The sequence below is a fragment of the Poecile atricapillus genome, chromosome 4, assembly GCF_030490865.1.
Source record: "Poecile atricapillus isolate bPoeAtr1 chromosome 4, bPoeAtr1.hap1, whole genome shotgun sequence".
Taxonomy (NCBI): domain Eukaryota; kingdom Metazoa; phylum Chordata; class Aves; order Passeriformes; family Paridae; genus Poecile; species Poecile atricapillus.
Genome location: NC_081252.1, coordinates 63,760,268 through 63,781,443, shown reverse-complemented (window position 1 = coordinate 63,781,443; position 21,176 = coordinate 63,760,268). Strand labels below are relative to the sequence as shown.

Sequence of the window (21,176 nt, the reverse complement as noted above, 5' to 3'; positions counted from 1 at the left end):
GAGGTGTGGGGCATGTCAAACCCTCCCCAGTCTTCGCAGCGGGGGCTGCGGCCGGGATCCTCCCAGACCGAGGGACCGGAGCAACTTTTTCCTTGGACTAAGGAAATACGGCAGATCCCGGCGCCGCTGGGGGAAGCAGCGGCGATCACACGCACCTTCGGGACAGGGATGCGGTGCGAACTGCTGCCAAGGAGCAGCGGGGGGAAAGGAGGAAACCTCAAACAGTTGTGAGGACTGGGCAGAATACACAGAAAGTTGAGAACTCAGCTGCTGTCTCACCATCCAAGGTTGAAGACTCCTGGAGAAGAGGGAAAACAGCTGCTATAGCCAGTCCCTCTCTCATCCCCCAACTCACAAATCTGGTTTCTTCTTCAGTCACCCCCAAGGGGGCAAAGAGCAAGCAAACAAATTGCATCAAACAGTAGCTTAAAATTAATTTATTTAACAAATATAGCTATAATATAAATGATAATAAAATTTCAAATATACAGTATATTACATAGTACACAGAGCCCCTTGCAAAGGAGCTGGTGGAGGAGCAAAGAAGGTAACAGACAATGCTGTTACATGGGAATGGGAAAGGCTGTTTTACACTTCTACCTCTTGACCTCGCGTTGCAGAAAGTAAGAAAAACATCCCGTCTTTCAGTCCCCTTTTTCCATCTCTTCCACAGTTCCTTCCCCCATGGCAGGGGGCTCTCTGCAGGCTGCCAGCTAGACCCAGAGAAGCAGGACACAGCTGGCCCATCACCACCCTGCGCCTGGAAAAAGCTGGGGTGATGCCTCGGGTTTCTGCCAGCTCCCCAGGACTGCTGAGGACATCAGAACAGTGTTGAGATAGGGGCTCAGCATCAGAGGGGGAAGCAGAGCCAGACTGGAGAAGTCTCTGCCATAGGGTCCATGGGGAAGTCCACAGAGAAGAGCCAGAGGAGGAGGGAGGGAATGTGTGTGGAGCCAGCGGGAGCAGACAGCCAGCAGGGCTGGGGTGGGCTCGGGCTCTATGTGAGGTGGTACATGCTGTATCCCACATGTGCTGTGTACAGTCCCACAGGAGCCACGGGCAGCCCTGCCCGCTGAAAAGGGCTGGAGGCGCCGTACAGGGAAGCACCGGCCACGGCCGGGCCGCCCAGTGGGAAGGAGATGCCGAAAGCAGCAGGCGGGAGCATGGGCTTGGCTGCCATCTTCAGCTTCTCCAGCTCGGCCTCCTGGAGCCTCTTGGCCTTGGCGCGACGGTTCTGGAACCAGATCTTCACCTGGGTCTCGGTGAGGCTGAGCGAGCTGGAGAACTCTGCACGCTCTGCGATGGACAGGTACTGCTTCTGCCGAAACTTCCTCTCGAGGGCCAGCAGCTGTGCCGTGGTGAAGGGCGTCCGGGGCTTCCTGTTTGTCTTGTGCTTGCGCAGGGTGCAGGCGGGGGGGCTCAGCCGCCCTGTGCCCGGGAGCAGCCGGGGAAGAAGAGACAGCTTGGTTAGCAGTGTCCAAACCCCCACAGCCTGCAGAGTCCCCACCCTACCACAGGTGAGGTGGAAAAAGGGGGAAGTAGGGTCCCACTTGAAGCAAGCTGCCCCAAAACCAGTGTTGCCTGGGGCACACTTAAAATTGTCATGTCCCGTCCAAAAAAAATGAGAGAGGTGGTTCATATCAGGAAGCTGCAACTCCATTAAGAACCCAGCAACGGGCAGGAATCACACACCCACAAATGATGCACCTCCTGCCTTCACGGCTACCCTGGCTCACGTAGAGGAGATGCAGATAATAAAGGGAATAACCCTCCAAAAAGAAAAAGAAAAGTCCTGTTCTTTTTATTGGATTACAGGAAAAAGAAAACCAAACAAAACGGGCTGGCTTCTCAGTCTCACACCCTCTTCATTAGGCCCCTGGGAACCGGATTAAGCATGTAATTAATTACGAGGTCTGAATTGACACTCATGCTCTATACCACTCTTCACCATGGTCCGCTCCTCTCCTCTTATTTAAGATTTCTAAGGGTCTTCAACATCCATCTGCCCCGGGTTTACTTAGCAACAACAAATTTTACTTTGCAATTTAAATAAATTAAATCGCTGCTTTACACAAGTCTTGTCGGGAAACCTGCCGTTCTCCAGGGGACAGACATTCCAGAAAAAGCAGCTGTTTGTAGATTTTCTAAGGGCGACCCAAACGCTTGGAGAGCCTCAGACCAAGGTCACCCCTTTCCACAGGATCCTTGGCAGGAGGAGAGCACGGCCAGGCCGAGGGTAGCCGGCCCATGCTGTCCAGACCCTGGTTCAGCACAGCCACTGGAAATTAACAGGGTTCTCCGATTTCGACTCTCACGTTGTTATTTTTATTAATTTAGATCACTCTGCGTTAAAGCAGGAAAACATCACTGATTGTGGCTCTTCGGACTTTGGAAATGCACTATTTAGGACAGCAGCCAGTGTGGCTGACGCCCGCAAAGCTCCCGCTTCTAGGAACACGGGCTGTGCAGATCTTTACGGAACTACTCGAGCCACTTTCTGAGAGTCTCAGTGGTGCTGAGTCAAAACTTGCGTAGCTAGTTCGAGCCCCAGGCTAAATTAACAAGCTGGCCGTGTTGCTTTTTCTTTCCCCCCCGGTTAACATTTGGCACAAGATCTCACCCTGGCACGGCCGCTCTTCCTGTGCGTTCGCAGCCATCCTCCACACTCTCGAATCCGTTCAGTACTTTGGAAGGATCGAACTGTCCCAGAAAAGTACGAACCGCGCGGAAAGATATAGCACCAGAGGCAGGGAGGGCGAAAGCGACAGGAAAGCCCCGGCCACCCGCACAACTTTGCCCTCGGTCCACGGGAGGGTCGGAGCCGACCCGGAGAGCCCCCATCCCGCCTGCTCCCGGACCACTACTTACTCGGGGGAGGCGGCGAGAACCGTGGGGTTTGCATCCAGGGACTCCGCTCCTGCTTCTCGGGGCTTTCCGCCTTGACGAGCGTGTCTTCGGGCAGCTTGACCAGCCCCCCGACGGAGAAGTGTCCGCCGAGGGGCAGCGGGGAAGGCGGCGCCTCCGCCGACAGCGTGCCCAGGCGAGGGCTGAGGCTGGCGCGGGCGGCCGCCCCAGCGCCCGGCGGCGGCCCGGAGCCCTCGGGTCCTTCCCTGCCTCCCGGCTTCCTGTGGTCGGCCATGAGCGCCTCCACGCTGAACGGCAGAAGGGACGGGGAGACCTTGGGCTTGTCGCTTTCCTCCTCCCCGCCCATCGCAGCCGCGACGGGGAGCGCGCCGCCGGTGGGACTGCTGAAGGCGGATGCGGGCAGTTCGTCGCTGCGGACCCCGGTGGGCGCGGCGGTCATATCCACAGCCGGGGCCATGCAGGGGCGGCCCGCCGTCGCCACCGCAGCGCCGGGCGGGAGCGAGCAGGGCCGCGGCTCATGGGGCCGGGGCACGGCAGGCGCGGGGGGCACGGGCAGCCGTCAGCACGCTCCGGTCCCGCGCCGGCGGCGCCGCCTCATAAAGCGGCGCGCGGGCGGCTCCGCCCAGCCGGCGCGCGGGGGGCGGGGCCGCGCCGCCCCATTGGCTGCGGCCCCTGCGGCGCGCGGGGGGGCGGGACCGGGATCGCCGTCGGAGCGTCCCGCGCGCCCCGCCCCGGGCCCGCCCCGCGGCCCTCGGTTCCGCTCCGCATCCCCCGGGCCCGCTCCGCATCCCCCGGGCCTGCTCCGGATCCCCCAGTTCCGATCCCCATCCCCCGGGCCCGCTCCGCATCCCCCGGGCCCGCTCCGCATCCCCCGGGCCCGCTCCCCATCCCCCGGTTCCGATCCCCATCCCCCGGTTCCGCTCCCCATCCCCCGGTTCCGATCCCCATCCCCCGGTTCCGCTCCCCATCCCCCGGTTCCGCTCCGCATCCCCCGGCCCGTTCCGCATCCCCCGGGCCCGCTCCGCATCCCCCGGGCCCGCTCCGCATCCCCCGGTCCGCTCCACGCCCCGGCTCTCATCTCAGGCGGGAGAGAAGAAGGCCGGGTAGCCGGCGCAGCGCTCTGCTGTAGAGACGGGAAGGTTCAAAACTCGGGGAAAAACGTATTAACGTCTGAAAAAATGCTGGTCTTTCTGTTCGTAAAGCGCAAGGGAGCGAGCATGAGCCCTATCTTCTGCAAAAGTGGCAAATACCTGGCTGTCCCGAGTGTGACCTCTCAAAGGGAAGGAGACCCTGCCCGTTCCGCAGTCGTTTTGTGGGTTTTTGTTTTTTTGTTTTTGTTTATTTTTGATTGGTTTCTCGGTTGGTTTGCTTTTTAAATGAACGCCGGCCCTGCGATGTGTTCGATGAGACTGGAAATCTGCGTTTATATACGTACCCGCATACACATCGCATAAATTGAGCTACTTTTCATGGCATAGATGTGTGCGTGTCTGCAGATAACGAAATGTTCGTTCACGTAAAAAGGAACACATAAACCCCTGAGCCCTTAAAAGTCCCGGCTATTTTGTTTTGTAAATTCATTTTACGATCCCTTATCCCCGCGCCCAGGACGGATGTGCAGTAAAACAGAGCCGCTCTCTAATAACGGGATTGGCCGCTCGCTGAGAAAAGTTTATTGATAGCTGCAGGGCTCTAATCTCCTCGGAACACAAGAGCCTCTTGCAGTCATTTAAGGGCAATTATCTAAACGGGGAGGGACAGCGAATTCCCTTTCCTTTTAACCGGACCCTATAAAGATGGTAGATTAGGAGCATATAGATTATGAAATGAATTGATATAATAGACATTTTATTAACTGATAAGCAACGGGATCTGATTGAAATGAATTGTCCTGCGCGCAGCTCCACGCACACTATCTCACACACGCGTGAGCATATGCCCTTGCGGGGTGTTTCCTGCGTCCTGCCCGTACATCACACCCAGCTCCTGCATGTGCCGTGCTCACGGATGATCCCTCTCATCTGTGGAGTGATCTGGAGGCGGTTTGCGGGTTGCTCCCGCAGGTTCCTATACGTGAAGGTGAACGCAGTTTGCACGGACGTACAGCTCGCACTGGTGCACCCAGCTGCCCTCCAGCTCCGTGCCGCCCCGCTGAGCGCTCCTGCGAGGCGGGAGCAGCGGTGCCACCGCCCAGCCCAGCCCAGCCCAGCCCGGGCCGGCTCCGCGCCCCGCCGGTGCCGGTGCCGGTACCGCTGCCGGTACCACTGCCGGTGCCGGTGCCCGCACTGCCCGCAGCCTCCCCCGCGCCCCATCGGGCCGGGGGGCCGGGTCGGGCCGCGTCGGGGAGGGGGGTGGGGGTGCTCGGAGAAGCGGCTGCATTGCTAATTGCGAGAATAAACAATCTGTCACGATTAGTCAGTGCCTCTAATAGGCAGACAAGTGATGTTGTTTTTAGGCGCCAGCAGCGGTCTGATCAAAGGCTTCAGCTGGAGGGGGACTATTGAGGACGTTAACCCGCATCAAGGGAGCAAGGCGCCTTAGCCCTGGGACATCGGCACATTCAGCCTGACAAAATTAGTTTGCTCTACCAATCACACGACATTTTCCCAAAGTCCGGTACTCGGCACGAAGATGCACCCCCCACTCCACCCCCGACTAAGAAAACACGCACATATATCGATGCATCGTGTTTCACAGTGTCACGGTGTCCCCTACACCCGATCCTACAGGTAGGATCTTGTTTTGTTTGGGTTTTTCAATTACTATTATTTTTTCCCTGATTCCAAACTTAACCATGCAAAAGAAGAAGTGATGTGTTTATTAGACCTCGAGGCAGCCCTTGGGCTGAGTTCAGTCTCGTTGTTTGAAGGAAACATGAAAATGAAAATTAGCGCTGCTGGCTTTTTTTCCCCTCCTCACTTTTCTTTTGCACAATGATTTGAACATTGGGATGTTGCTGAGATTTGAAGAGATGCGTGTGCGTCCCATACCGGGAGCGCTATCCTGCTTTCATTTAGAGTTGACAGAATGAGATAATTAGCTCTTTATTTATCTCCCAGCAATGAGCGCTTTGTGTTTACATTTCTGTCATACTCGCTGGTATTTCAATCACTGTAGCAATCACCATAGCAAGGACTTGATTCTAATTCACATGCTGACTTTTCATCTATTGGGCTGAAAACGAGATGCCAGTAAAGTTTCTTTCGTTTCTTGCTCATTTTTTCTTCCCCTTCTTTCTTTACGGAATCTACAAATTTTAAGTTAGGAATTGGGAAAATAAATTTGCAAAACGAAATCTCCCCCAAGATTGATTTCTGTGTTCAGCGGGAAATTTTTAGTTTCCAAACTCTTCCTCCCTTACTTACTGCGCTTTCGGTGACCAAAACACCACTGGATTTTAGGAACTTTTTTAGTACCTGTTTCGTGTTGTTGGTACTCTGGTTTGCTTTTAGGTGCCTCTCTTATGTTCCGCCCTGGGCTGCAAGGAAAATCGAAGTGAAAAGGCAGAGGGAAATGGGTGACTTTATTGGTGCTTGTTCCAGTCCGGTGTTTTTATTGGGAACCGTGGCGTTTCCCTGAAGGCAGTTGTGCTAGATAACAATATTGGGCAATTAGCATCCTAAACAGTCCCGTTTCAATATAATGAATGTGCTAGGCAAAGCCATTACCCATAGCATTTTATTTCGGTGGGAATACCACAAGGGCTGGGAGGAGTGCGTGGGGGATGGGGAGAAAGGACAGGAGGCAGCGCAAAGCCAGTTCAGGGCATTGTCTGCCTTTTGTAAACGTTATCTTTGACTTAAAGGCAGAACTCAGAAAGTAGAAGGGTGTTGTTGTTTCCCTTGTTTCTATTTTATTTCTCCCGAGACAGCAGCTCTTAGGAGACCAGACAGTCCCGCAGGACACGAGCTGGCTTTGGGGACGAGCAGCTCCAGGGCAGTTCTGCTGAGCCGCGCACCGCCTGCGCGCCCTCTGCGCGCTCCCTGCGCGCCCTTCAGCAGCCTTACTTCATCTCTGCGAGACTCAGCCCTGGGGGCAAAGTGCCAGAGCTGTCGCAAGTGCTAAAAATGTCCTGCGGGCTTTACAAGCCCTCAAAGCCCTTCAAGTGCTCAAAGCCCTCCCTGTTTTCGTCGCTGGTTTCCGAGTGTCGGCAAAATGCGAAAACACCTCCGTTCTTTCCTTTTTGTCTTCCCCCCCTTTCTTTTCCTTTTCTTTTCCTCTCCTTTTCCTCTCTCTCTTTCTCCTTGCTCCTTTCTGTCCAGATTAAACATAACTCAAACTACTTTTAAGGCTTCAGGCACCTGGACTGGTCCTCGGGAGGTCCGCAGGAGCTGTTTGGATGGCCAAACTCGTCGGTCGTCGAGGCGTGCCCGGCTCTTTGAGGGCCGGAGGAGCCGGGCTGAAAGGAAGGCACTATTTCAAGTGGCCTAAATTAATTTGATCGCGACATTATGATGCACTTGGAAAAGATGAAAGAAAAGGCTGGCCGTCTCCTCCAAGATCTCTATAATTATAGATAATATATCCTATTTCAAAGCAATTAGCTCAATCAGGCGTAACGAGGCACTTTGCTGCCAGGGAGTAACAATGCCTTACGGTTATTTAAGCTTCAAGATGTCAAGCAGACTTCGAGACTCTGCTTTGCCCAAAAGGGAACTTGGTTACCTTGGTGAAAGCCCCGTGGCTAAAGCACTGGTTTCCCTTCAGTGACAACACCCCTACTTAATTTAATATATGTATTTAAAGCTCTTGCAAAGGTGTCGGCTCTGCAGGAGAAGAGCACTGCTCCTCCAGGCACTTTTGGGGCCGGTGCCTGTGTGGCATCGCCTCTGCCCCTGCCCGCCAGCATCGACCTGCCTCACCTCGCCTGCTCACGCCGGGATGCTTGTACTCTCCGAGCCTTTCTCGGTGCCTTTATTTCGCTATCTTTTTGGGGTGATTCCTGCTATGTCTCAAGGAGTTCTGCAGGAACAGCCGCTGATGGGGCGCACTGGTCCTCCCAGCCCCAGTGCAGACCTTCCTGCCGAGTCAGCTCCTCCTCTCAGCCCCCAGAGCTTTACCCTGCCCTCACCTCGGCTTTTACCTGAAGCGCTTGCAGATGGCAAGGTCCCGAGAGCAGCGAGAGCAGTGCGCTAACCGCAAGCGGGCTGTTTAGTGTGTGAGCCCGCTGTTCCGTGTGTGAGCCCGCTGTCCCGTGTGTGAGCCCGCTGTTTAGTGTGTGAGCCCGCTGTCTCGTGTGTGAGCCCGCTGTCCCGTGTGTGAGCCCGCTGTCCCGTGTGTGAGCCCGCTGTCCCGTGTGTGAGCCCGCTGTCCCGTGTGTGAGCCCGCTGTCCCGTGTGTGAGCCCGCTGTTTAGTGTGTGAGCCCGCTGTTTAGTGTGTGAGCCCGCTGTTCCGTGTGTGAGCCCACTGTTCCGTGTGTGAGCCCGCTGTCCCGTGTGTGAGCCCGCTGTTCCGTGTGTGAGCCCGCTGTCCCGTGTGTGAGCCCGCTGTTTAGTGTGTGAGCCCGCTGTCCCGTGTGTGAGCCCGCTGTCCCGTGTGTGAGCCCGCTGTCCCGTGTGTGAGCCCGCTGTCCCGTGTGTGAGCCCACTGTTCCGTGTGTGAGCCCGCTGTCCCGTGTGTGAGCCCGCTGTTCCGTGTGTGAGCGGGCTCTGCAGCAACACCTCGAGGGGAGCACGGTCCCAAGGCCGGAACTCCCTCGTCCTGACCCAACCCGCAAGCGGGGTGCGTACAGCGGGCTGTTCCCCTGTGCCCAGGGGCGGCGGCTGTGGGTGCGGGTTTAGGCCGAAATGCCGAAAAGCAGCTTCTGCCCTTTAGCCGCCGCGATCGGCCGCGCAGAGCCGCTCCCGGCTGCCCCGCCGTGCCCCGGGCGCTCCGCGGGGCTGCGCCGGGCCGGGCGCTCCGAGGGGCCGCCGCGGGCACCGCGCTGCCCGGGAGCCTCTCCCCACCGCCCGGCCCCGACAGACCGCCAAAGCAGGGCCGTGCCCGAACGAATCGCTGCCGAAGGAAAATTATTAACTGTGCAATTAGCCTGTCAGCGTTCCTTTCAGGGATTTTTTTACTGTTGGGGGATAACCGAAGGGAAGAAAAATTAAAGATAAAATTTAAAAAATAATATCCTAAACCGGTAAAGCAGTTCAAGGGAAAGAGGAGGCCGGCGACGTGAATGCGACCTAAACAAAGTTTAACCACCCCTCCTTCTTCTCCCCATGCGTAAAATGGAAACCTTATTACATGATTCGCTGTGAATCACTATATTGTATGCGATCATTATGAGTGAATGATAGTCGGAGCTGTGCTGGCCCTTTCTTTCCTAGAGGCAAAAGTATAAAATATGAAGGATATAAATGATCTTCTCTCTGCTCTCTAATAAAGGACATTCATTCAAAACTGCGCTCTCTCTCCCAATTGCTTCGGTACCCTCGAATTCCACAACGATCAAGGTAGATTAGAGGAGTCCCAGTTTATTTGTCTTCATGTCCTTGTTTATTCTTGGAATATCATAAAATGTAATTTGTCCCAAATTCTTTAAGATGAGAAAATAGTTTGTGGTTGAAGGAATCCATGCCAGTACTGCCAAGGCAGTCTCCAATGTTCAGAGCAAGTCCATTATCATGCTATTTTATAGCATTTCCATATTTACTCCTCATTTCTCAGGAGTCTTTTACATATTGTTGCATAAGAAAAGGATTTCGACAGTTCTAGTTATGAGATTTCCTAGATTTTTTTACAGGCAGAGCCAGTTTACAAAAGCTGTATTGTTTGACTCAGGTCTGGGTTTCCATTTGGAGTAATTATTGTATTCCCAGTCTTTTTCTAATAATTTGCTCACAAGGACGTTTTTTTTCTCTCGCCTTTTGAAGAAGATGAAATACCCCAAAGTTGCAAGACTATTGAAATAATCTCCCCACTTCTTTGTCTATTGTGTAAAAGCAATTTCTTACATCTCTCTAAATTGCTGGAAAATATGTGACACAAAGAACCATATGAAAACATACAGCACAGTAGAAATGCATGTCACCACATTTTGAAAAAACTCTGCAATCCTGATCTAAGCCTGATCCCACTAGAGAGGTGTGTGCAAATGGACGGGGGCACCAAACGAAAAACAAACCCACTTTTCAGAAGGAAATACATTTCAGCTCTATAATAATCAGCTCCTGAAGAAAGAATGTCTGTAGAAGGGAAAATGAAGTGAAAGCAATGCCTGTGTGTGTGAGAGCTGCCTGTGCAGAAGAATTTCTCCTCCAGCTGCTGCCTCCAGCTGCAGAGCTGGAGGAGGGCTGTAAGCCACGGTCCCACAGGCAGACTGGCTCAACCTGAGGCACAGCAGTGGAGATTGACAGGTCTCTTCTTTCCAGCACTCCTTTTCTATCTTCCTGCTGCTGTCACACAGCATCCCAAGCCAGACGGCTTCTCCCCCTGCCTCTAATTTGCATTGGTAAAATCTGAGTCTCAAAAATATCCCTCTAAACTCACAAGGAACAGGTTAGGGGAAAATGTTTATTTTCTTCCTCTGCTATGATGGTTCAAAACAGATTGCCTTAAGCCAAAACCTTCCACTAAGGAAAACATTATATTCGTGCAAATACATATAGAAGGATTTTAATTTCCTTGTGGAAGGGAAAGTACAGCTAAACAGCAGAGTAACTGGTGTCAGGTATCTTCCAGACTCTGTCAATTGAAAAAGAAAACATCATGACACTCCTGCAAATATCAAAGTCGTCCTCAAGTATTTGAAACTGTCCTGATGACATGTAACTCCCTGGTTAGGAACTCCAGTGCCTTATTGTTTTGGCAATGTGATCTCACCACATCCTTTTGCTTAGTGGCAACCAATGGCTAGATATGATACTGGGAGCTACGTCATTCTAATAAATCAATATATCCAAGTGAAATTACTGCTAGAGGAGGAGCAAAAATAAATCCCAACTGGTTTGTAGGGAAACTGTCTTTTAGAAAGCTTGTGTTCCACTTAGACTTTCCATCGACCGCAAACATAGTCATAATCTAAAATGTTCCTGGCTTGCCCACTGCTGGGCTGATTAGCTTTTGGAACAGAAGAGATAACATTTCTAGACATTGGTCTGCCTTGTGCTGCCTTCATGTTATTCTCAGTGTATGTGCTTTTGACATTATTTATGTAGCAATTGTGGGCTCCCTCTTGGTGTTGGATCACTTTGCTTTTCAACAGCTGGGGGGTTTTCTGCCTCTCAAAGCAGGACTTATTTCAGCCTCTCAAACAGCGTCAGACTTCTTGCAATCCACCACAGCTTTAAGGTACAACAGCCTCCATGCACCCTCCAGCCCCTGCAGGGGCCGTGGGTGGCTGTGGGGTGCCCAGACCAGGCGCAGCAGCTGCTGCCCACCTACCCCACCCCTGTCAGCAGCATGGACCACACTATGGAGCAGGATGATGTCATGCAATTGGGCCTAAATTCTGCCAGTTTGGAGTGGCACCAGATTGCAGTTTGTCCCCTGCTACTAATGGTCCTATTACCCTTGGATGGATTTAGGTCTGTTTGATTTTTACTTCTGAAACAATCTTCAGATAATGCAAGGAGGAGGCTCTGACGGCAGGCAGAGCAGAGGCACGTTCAACACACAGAATTAGTTATCTCCCTGAGGTTTGCTGGTGCTACTTTGCAAATCATTTCACCTCTTTTATGCAGAAGTCTCCCCAGAGAGCCCAACCTTTGCTAGTCACTAAGTGCAGCTGCAAGCCCTGGCAGTAGGTGACAGATGAGCACACACACGCACACACACATCCTGACTCCCACACTGTGGTCATGGGGGCTTGGATGCAGGAGCAAATCACAGCTCACTCGACCCAGCAGTGGCTAGTTACAGAAAAAAATCATGTGCAGCAGCCTCACAGGTAAATTCAAGTCCTTCTGTCTAGCCAACACAAGTAGCTAAATGTTGGTGATTTATAAACCCAGGGACAGAAAAATAAATGCTACAGGAGTGTACACAGACCTGGCAAGGACTGGAAGCAGCACATTCACTGATAGTGACAGGGAACACCTCTATTCCAGCAGAGAGCTTGAAAAATAAGGGTGGGAGGGAAGGACGAGAAGAAAAAAAGGGAGAAAGGAGTACCACGAGCATCTTGGAAAATCACCGGAAGCTTTGTTCTTAGGAATAAATCTGGCTTCTTGTGATCCCCTTTCAGCAGGGCTGGCTGGGAGCCAGCTGGGTCCCCTGGAGTCCCCCTGGCCTTTTTGTCTGGAGCCTGGGAATCTGTCTAGAGCACAAGGCTGGGGGGACCAGACTTGTATTTGCAGGAGGGATAGACTTAGGCAGTGCCCAAGCAGAGGAAAGGGGGTTTGCAGTCCTCAGTCCTCAGGAAAGCTTTCCCCCAGCGCTGGTGGGTGGGCAGGGGAGCTTTTCCCTGCTCTGGGGGCACTCTCGAGGGAGGTGTGTGGACTAGGGAGCAGGAGCAAATGCAGGCTGGCTGTCTCCAGGCCTGAGATGCTAGAGCAAAAGGGGTGGGGTGGAGGGGTGGAGCGAGTGAGCAATTCTCTGGCCCTCACCCAGCTGGCCTGTGCAAGTTGTCCCGGGGTGTCTCACCCTCCTCAAGATATTGTTGCAAAGGCAAACGCCAAATAAAATGATAAATTACCAACAAACAGAACAAAACCAAAAGCCTTGGACCCATGGAGCATTATATTTCCCTTGCCTCACTAGGCCTTCCTTTCTGCAGATCTCTTTTGGGGTGATGAAAACTGGGCTCTCAAATCTCCCTGTCAGATCCAAAGATGCTGATTGGTATCTTTCCAGTACTTACAGGTTTTCACGCATGGTTGAGACCTTTCCAAAGATTTTATTCATTTAGTCTTTCAGATTCAGTTATCCTGGTTTCCGGTTATTCTGCCTTTATTTTTTTATTTTCCCCCACCCCCTTTCTGACCTTTAGAAATAAAATTCAATTTATTTGGCTACTTCACAGACAAAATCTAAAGCCTGCCTTAATTTGTAGTTTACTAGCCCTCTGATGTGAGACTACATAGAGAGCCCCTATCTGATCAAATGGCCGGTACCCTGACACAGTCCAATTATGTGAAAATATATCCTTGCTTATCATTTCAAATATCGTATAAGTGGAGAAACTGAAGTAGCTCCCTGTCTGTTTGATTTTCCTGTTCAGACACACTTGTTTAAACAGGCACCGTGAGACTTTTCTGTAATCTTGGAGGAGTTCAAAAAGCGTTTTCTCCTTGAAAGCCCCGAGATGGGTGATGGTGGCCACCCCCAGGCAGCTCCCAGTCAGGCAAGGCAGGGAGTGGGTGAGAAAGGGATGTCTCCTGCAGCTGAGCACTCTTCCCTCTGGCCATGAAATGCACATGTGGCCAGGTAACTCCCTGCACCCTCCTCCAGCTCTGCCCCCCATATTGACCCTGCTCCTGAACTGGTACCCACCCCGCCCCACAGGAGTCCCCATCCCAGCCTGGTCTCTCTGCATCCCTCTTCCCCATCCAGTAAAGGATTTTTTTCAACTTTTTGATAATTTCATAGGAGTAGATTTCATTGAAATCAATGATAACACTTAGAGTTGAGTACATAAAATAGGTCTTGGGGATTTTAAGTATTCTTATGCTTTCCCTTTCTAAGCATCTGTAATAATTCTATCTTTAGTAACATGACAAAATTGATTCTCTGTTAAGGCATATGCAAAACTGGCAAGACGTTGAGGAAACCAAATCATGTACAATAGCTCACTGCTTTTGAAAAATTATATTTTCTACTAATTTCATTATTTTAACCTTTTTTAATCCTTTTTTACTCTCAATTGTAAAAATGTAACAAAATTTTTTTTCTTGAAATAGAACTATGTTTACTAATTATATTTGTTAAAGAAGATTCCCTCCTTTTGCTCTGATCTAGTTTTGTTTATATTTGTGCTGCATTTGGGAAGACTGACATAAGTGCTGACTAGGTCTTCCATTGTGCTTCTCTGTGATTTTTTAAATCAAGTTATGCCTGCAAGGAGCCAATATATAAGCAGTCAAAATGCTCAGTCTTTTATTTAGCAGCGCTATCACTATCATATTTGCAACGTTGAGAAAAACAAATTTCTTACAGAGAGAGGAAGGAACTTGTGAACATGTTGAAGCAGACTTTAGAGTCAGAGGTATTAATAGTCAAACCAGTCAGAAGCTTCTCCAGACACAAGGATGTTGGAACCAGGTGGGAGGCATTCCCTGGCTCAGCACTGTAAGGGCAGGGTGCTATTTAAAGAATTGCTTGCAATGACATTTTTCAGGTATCTTCATGGGAGGTGATGAAAATACTCTGCTCAATTACTGAAGCATAAAATAAAAAATTAAACAAAAACTTTCCTGCAGGGTGCAATTCTTAAAACACAGAGTGCTCTGAGTTCCTGCCTGGATCAGGGGGAACTGAGTAAATCAGAGTACTTTGTACAGAGCCAAGGCCACTCCACACAAAGCCGGGTGTTTATCCTAACCTAGAGTCAGGCTTTGGTTAAAGATGGGTCAAGCTGGCAAAGCTCCAGGGCCCAAGGGCTACTCTTAATTCACATATAAGTGACCATCTTGCAGACGATGCTATCTTGCAGAAGGCAGTGAAACCATACAACTGTAGGCTTGATCACAGAATTCTGGTTGCATTGCTTGAAACGGAGAATTGTAATCTGGGAGCTGCAGTCTTCAAATCTGTCATCACCCTGAGAAGTTTCTGGGTTCATTTATAATGTATAAGGACCGATGGGAACATCACATTCCTTAAAATTATCTCCTATATACATTACAGGCCTTTTAATTTCATCCAGTTATAATAGCATTGAGTTCAAAAAAGTGTGTACTTGGATAAAAGATAACTTGCAAAAAGGTAGCTGCTCTTAAGCTGTAAAGACTAAAATATGAAGAATTCATCACTGAAATTCAGAGATTGTTTTAGCAGTTAATTACATGAGCAGTAAGAAGCATGTTTTAATTACAGCATAACTCTGTTCTCAGCTTTTTTGTATTTTTCTATACAACTATCACTTCTAAATTAAGTGATACATGATCTTTCCTCCTGCAAGGAGACAAAACGCTCTCTCATCTTTCCTTTAAGTAAAGGAACACCTGGATGGAGATGTTTCTCCATCTATCTGCCCTTGTTTCCAGTCTCTAGACCCATGTGTGTAAATCTTGTTGACACTCACTCCCACATTGTGTCTTTCTCAACGTGCAGACATGAGGCCTGGGTTTGCTGTTACAGAGCACACACCACCCAGATGGTATAGGCTGATGCTGTTTGAGCCTGTCCACACTTCTGCTCCTCATGTCTCAGCACCAGAGAACTTCAGGTCTATCACTGAGCAGTCATTCTACTGCCCAAAGAAACAACAACCTGCCAGGAGCATCCATACAGATGGTGCTCATGAATTAGCTAGGTGTTCTCAGCATTCACCCAAGAAGCTGGGTTTGCAGGGCTTCCTGCAGTCCTCTGTAAGGTGTGAGAGGTGAAGAGGCATTGCCAGCTCTCCACAGGTGAACCTTCCCTCTGCCCTTTACAGCAGCCTTAAAGGGAAAACCCTGAAGCAATTGTCAGCTGTATTTGGTTATGGAGCCACTTCTGCTTCTCATGCACGTCCTAAAGAAACTCATGGCATGCACCACAGCTTGTAGATCTATGAAAGGACTTTGTAGATCTCTGAACTAATGGCAACAGCTAGACTATTACACTGTAATTCACACCCTGCACTGACTTATCCATCACTTTTCCTCCTTATTTTAACACTTATGTGCAGTTTCTGTGCTTGGTGGACCAACTGGGTCAACAGTAATCATTAAATAAATTGTAATAGTCAGCATGCAATGGATGTGTTACCCACTTCTGTAGAAACATTTACTTCAGGCCTCATAACTTTTGCTTTACTTCTCTCAGCATTTGAGAGCAGTGGCTCGCTTGAAGGCCTGTGACAGCAGAGGACCTTGCCCTCACTCTGTCTCCACAGTGTCCTTTGCTGGGCAATTGGTCCCAGCCAGGCCACCATGGTGTCATGGTGTGCTGCAAACACAGCATGGGATCCCATGCATTCTGCTGAGTATGTGGGATGAAAACTGGGGCTTGGTGCATGATTTTTGGAATTGTTTGTCTTTGATTATGTCCTAATTTCTTTGCATGTCAGAAAGAAATATGGGCTGGGAGGATTGGGAGGAAAACATGGGGAGTCCTAGAGAGGGAAGACCATATTCAGCAGTAGCAGAGTCTGGTTTCTAATGTCACAGGGAACCCAAGCAGAATGTTCCTCTTGATATGGTCAGAAATCTCTCTTTAGGACAGACTGTCACAACAGCTAGGTAGCCTGGCACAAGCTTGGTTTCGCTGAGGTTTTAGTGAGCAGGTCCATTGAGATTATTCACATCATGGAAGGACTAGGCAGAATCAGGGAAAGACAGTGGCCTTCACTCTGGAGCATGAACTGGAAGGTAAACTCAGAGTCTACCACCTCATTCTGGAACAAAACCAGGCAGTTTCCTATCTTCTATTTGTTTGTTTTGTTTTATTTTAGTTTCTGTTACAACATCCCTGACATTTCTAGATTGAAAGTGACAAATGCACCTTAACCTGGGGCTCAGTTCTGAGGTGAAAAACTCCTTGTTCTAAGTATTGGAGTCCATTTAATCCTATAAGAGGCTTGTTTTGGTCCTTTCTGTGATAGCAAAACCTCCCTGAAATTAGCAAATGCCAGCCTGGAGCAAAAATCAGCTCAGCACAGAGGAAATCATTTTATCTGAGGAATACTTGCTATGTGCTTCAGCAACAGCTAAAGAAAAAACATGGTAATACTTAAGAGTTCAACAACAAGCAAAAGCAAGTAATGGACTTGTTGCAGTTAGTGCAACCCCCTTGAAGTCTACAAGACAATACATGGGAGCTAAGGATCTGTCCCTTTATCCTATGGGCAGTCTCAGATCAGATAACACAGACGGGTTTGATTAAGGAGAGAACCTTATAAAATAAAGCACTGGCTGCAGTGGAAAAGCCTTTTTTTTAAAAAAAAAATAAAAATCTGTCTATTAAAACATTAAAACACAACAACAGAAAAAAGGCATAAGGCTAAGCAGAGAGATAAATCAAAGAATTTGATGCACTCCTCCAGATTTATACTCTTTAGACTTTTTTCTTTTTTTTTTTTTTTTTTGTCTCATGCACCCAACCGGTTTAAAGGTCTATTCTCTTTGTGGTACATGCATGCACATAACTACCATTGATGTGGAGTCTCCAGGTGATTTGATGTGCATTCCACATAAGGCATGGTGTCAAATATATGATCCCCACACAAAAGAGCTGCCTGAGAACTACTCTTTGGAATAATTTTTTTTTTTTTTAAGATTCCTTTGCTCTACATCTAGAATTTAGCAGATCAGAGTGCCTAACCAAGCAGTGGAACTACCACTGCTACTCCTTCATCAGCTTTGATCTGTGTCAATTTATAGGGGGGAGGGGGCCTAATGGGAAGTAAAATTTCAAATATGGGTGCAGTCTTGCAAAACATTGAATATTTTGTAGCAAAATAATAGGAAATAAGGTAAGATTTTTAGCAAATTAAAAGAGGCAAGCAGGAGTGAAAATGTATGTTTTTGGAACACATGAATTGAAGAAATCATTCCACACATCACAGTATGGTCTCTGTTAAGGGTTTTTAGGTCTATACTGTGACTCCTTCTGACTCAAGCCTAGAGCAAGCCTGCTCTCCTCCTCTCCTCTCCACTTCAAACCCAGCTATACAGGCAGCCACAACTCATGTGAGATACAGTCATTTAGCAAAACTAGCAGGTGGATATAGCCATACGCAGCAGCTGATTTCATGCAGGTGTCAGACACAACACCGTAAGTCAGGATGCACCAAGACATGCTTAAAGGGTGGACTAAAGCTATATATCAGGCCTTGAGCTTTCTATTTTAGTTTGATATATTGTCTTTCCATGGCAAATACAACTATTTGGAGGCAAGATTTTTGTACAGAAAAGTAATAGGTGGCTTTTTTAGATAAAACCTAAGCTCATTGTTCCATGTTGTCAACATTAGACTTTCCTATGTTTCAAAGACAAGCACCAACAATCTTTGTTGTACCAGATTTCTTCCTTCTTGCACCAGATTTCTTCCTTCTTGCACCAGATTTCTTCTTTCTTGCACAAACACAGGCAGTCCACCTCCCAGGTGGGTGCCAGTTAGAACTGTGATAGAAAAACTTCTAAATTAGTGTTAATTTTACTGTGTCAGCAGATATTCCCCATTTTAAACCAAATGAAAATCTGGCCCTTTTGGAACAGCTGTATGTGTATGTTACTTTGAGTTTTCCAAGTTTGCCTTCCTGTCTTCCATTCTTCTACTCTCCCAAATGTCCTGTTTGAATGGAGAAGCAGAGTGACTAGAAAAAGGGATGAAGGATTTGGAGAAAATTTGTGTCCATGGTTTGAAGGAATGAAGGGAGCAAACAGATACAAAGAGGGTTTGTGACATGGCTAGGATGGGCTCAGCAGAATACTGGAAGCAAAACATTATGAGATTCATATGGATAGGCTGTAGGTTCCCTTTCATGGAGAAAGAGGAAAAGGGAAATTTAGATGGTACTGATTTATTTTTTTATAAAGGAAACTGAGTTGGAAAGAATCACATATGGTAATAGTCCTTTGAGCCCTCTGATCTACTTGCTGTCTGAAAGATTTTTCACTGGAAAATGTACACTTAGATAAGACAAAATCAAATGCTATCAAATCTGCTTTTTTTTTAGCCAAACTCCCCTCTAATTCAAAAACATCAGAATATTTTTTTCTATTGATACTTAGTCTTTAACACTTGCCACTAAAAAACTAAACTCAATTTTATGTTTGAACAAATTGCAGATTTTAATCTTTTTTTTTCCTGCATGCCAAAGGAAATTTTTAATTAAAATCCCTCCTTCTCCTCTGATTAAATTCACAACTTAGACCCTTCCTTCTGCAGCATAGCTGCCATTTCTAGGCACATCTTTCAACATTCAAATCATTAAGGAGCACAACATGTTTCAATTTCAGTGTCCTTACTGTAATGAAACACCAAATGTACGCTGTTGGGATGGTTCCTCTATCAGAATTCACACAGAAACTGATGTTTTCAGGTGCTGAAACAAAAAACATGTTTGAAAGCCACCATATGCTGTCTAACCCTGTACTCCATGGATTCTTAGCAAGACAAAAAGGCAAGAGTTACCTGCAGTAGGAATCACAAAAACCACAATGGGCCTTATCAGTTGCCAAAACACTTGGTTTGTTATCAATAAACACTGGCAGAGGTCAAAGGGCTCCTCTGGAGTGGCGTTGAGGATGCTGAGCTGTGGCTGGAGAGCAGGACCAGACAGTGGCAGGGACTGGGGAGGAGAACTGCAGAATGGGAATAGGGAGAGATGAACCACCCAAATACTTATCACCTGCTACTCTGTATCTGTTTGCAGCACTGCTGGGCAGTGGGACAATTTCCATCCAAGCAAAGCAAGAAGCAAGGAGAAAAAACATTTGTTTCTGACCTAGCTAAGTCATGATTTCAAGAAAGCATGTAGATATGAGCTACAGCATTTCCACAAATGTATTTGAGTTGTAACTTTCCTATATAAATTACTGGGGCACCACCTTCTCAAACTGAGAGCTGAAATACTTGTATACAGATTATTGTGATGTCTTCAATAATCCAAATGAAGGTACAGCTATATTGTATACTGTGGTTTTGAGAAGCATTTTTTCAGCAAAAGAACCAGTAAGAAATACTCTTTTGTAGATGCAAGTGCTGTGTAGAAGGATTTGTTTCTAGATATCCCTAAGGCCTATATTTTGCTTTTAATGTTTTGATTTAGGAAACCCAGAAAATTTATAGAAATAAAAAATTTACTTAGCAGAGGATTTGTTAGCTAGTCTGAGTTACACACACATTGAGGCAATATTAGCCATTTTTTAAAAATACATTTAATTTAAAATAATGTTTTGGAAGGGAGCATGGCAGAAAAACTCAGAAGTACCTTGACACTGGTGGAAATTTGTTGACAGATTGTGGATTTTTTTTTTTTTTTAATAATTTCTCCCTTCAGTTTTAATACTAAGAATACTTTTCATGAAAAGACACAATCAATCTTTATCTTGGAATTTATATGCTTCACTCAATTATTCCGTGTTTGAAGATAGCTTGTCATTTTTGACAACACAGTTATTATTTTTCTTAGCAATGAATAGAATGACAAGACAATTTTTAGTGTGTGGGTAGAAGACCAGAAGATAACAGAAGTTGCTGCAAACATCTGATCTAGATGATCTAGAATTCTGTACCCCACCCAGCAGATTATTTTGCAGAGAGTTTCAACAATTCTTTTCATGGCCTGTGAAGTTTTTAATTTAAAAATGGTGAATTGTTCCCTCTGCCTTTTGGAGTTTATATTTATTTTTGCATCTACATGGTATCAAGAGAAAGGTCTCCATCCTCCCCAGGCTTTAACTCCAGCAGACTGAGCCTGCTAAGGTCTACCCCACACTGTAGCTGACCAGCAATCCAACTTCCCACTGCTGGGAGGAAGGGATAATAAATCCTGTTAAGCCCTAGCGAGCATTTTAGGTCACTGTTGTCTTACATCCATACCGGACACTGCTTTCTCTGCCTTTCTTATCCTGACATTTCAGACAGCTGAAAAACAGCAGGGTTTTGGGTTTGCAGGTCAGTGGCAGTGCCATGTCTGACTGTGCTGGGAAGTGGGTCAAACCCATGATGCAGCTTCACAAACATGAAGACATCTGGCCCAAGTAGCTCTCAGAAAGCATACCTAGAGTCTTAACAGTTTTGAAACTTAGAAAATGTGTATTTTTTTGCTTTTTAATTGCCCAGAAGGTGTAATGCATTGAACATCTCCATGTATGGATGGGATATACCTATTCTGTTGTGAAGCAGTGTGAAGGGGGAGAATCCAGACATAAATAATCTGTCAGCCCAGATGCCTGGTATGAATTCAGACAAATATGTTTAACCAAACATGGATGCTTCAGAGGGTGTTCTTGCGGTTACTCCAACTGCTTCCATTATACTTTCATATTAACAGTGTGTCTGCTCACCATGTGCAATAAAACAATTTCTGAGGCACAGCCTCAGAACATGGGGCTCATTCACTGACTTGGATAATAGCGTTGCTTGTTTGCACTGTTCTTATTGAACTTTCTAAATATATGTCATTTTCCTTTTCATTCTAGGAGTGATTGTACATTACAGCAATTACAGACAAACCCTTCCAGACAGTTTGAAGACCAAAACTTTCTTTGTGTGGAAGTCCAAAGGCAATTAT

General features: G+C 47.9%; 1 protein-coding gene across 1 annotated transcript; it reads right to left on the bottom strand.

Annotated features, from left to right (window-relative positions):
• Window positions 1-421: 421 nt before the first annotated feature.
• Window positions 422-3,430, bottom strand: MSX1 (msh homeobox 1). Its single transcript, XM_058837978.1, has 2 exons — window positions 2,869-3,430; window positions 422-1,428 (listed from the first exon to the last, which is right to left on the bottom strand). The coding sequence occupies exons 1-2, from the start codon at window positions 3,320-3,322 to the stop codon at window positions 998-1,000; spliced, it is 885 nt and encodes a 294-aa protein (XP_058693961.1). The 5' UTR covers window positions 3,323-3,430; the 3' UTR covers window positions 422-997.
• Window positions 3,431-21,176: the final 17,746 nt, after the last annotated feature.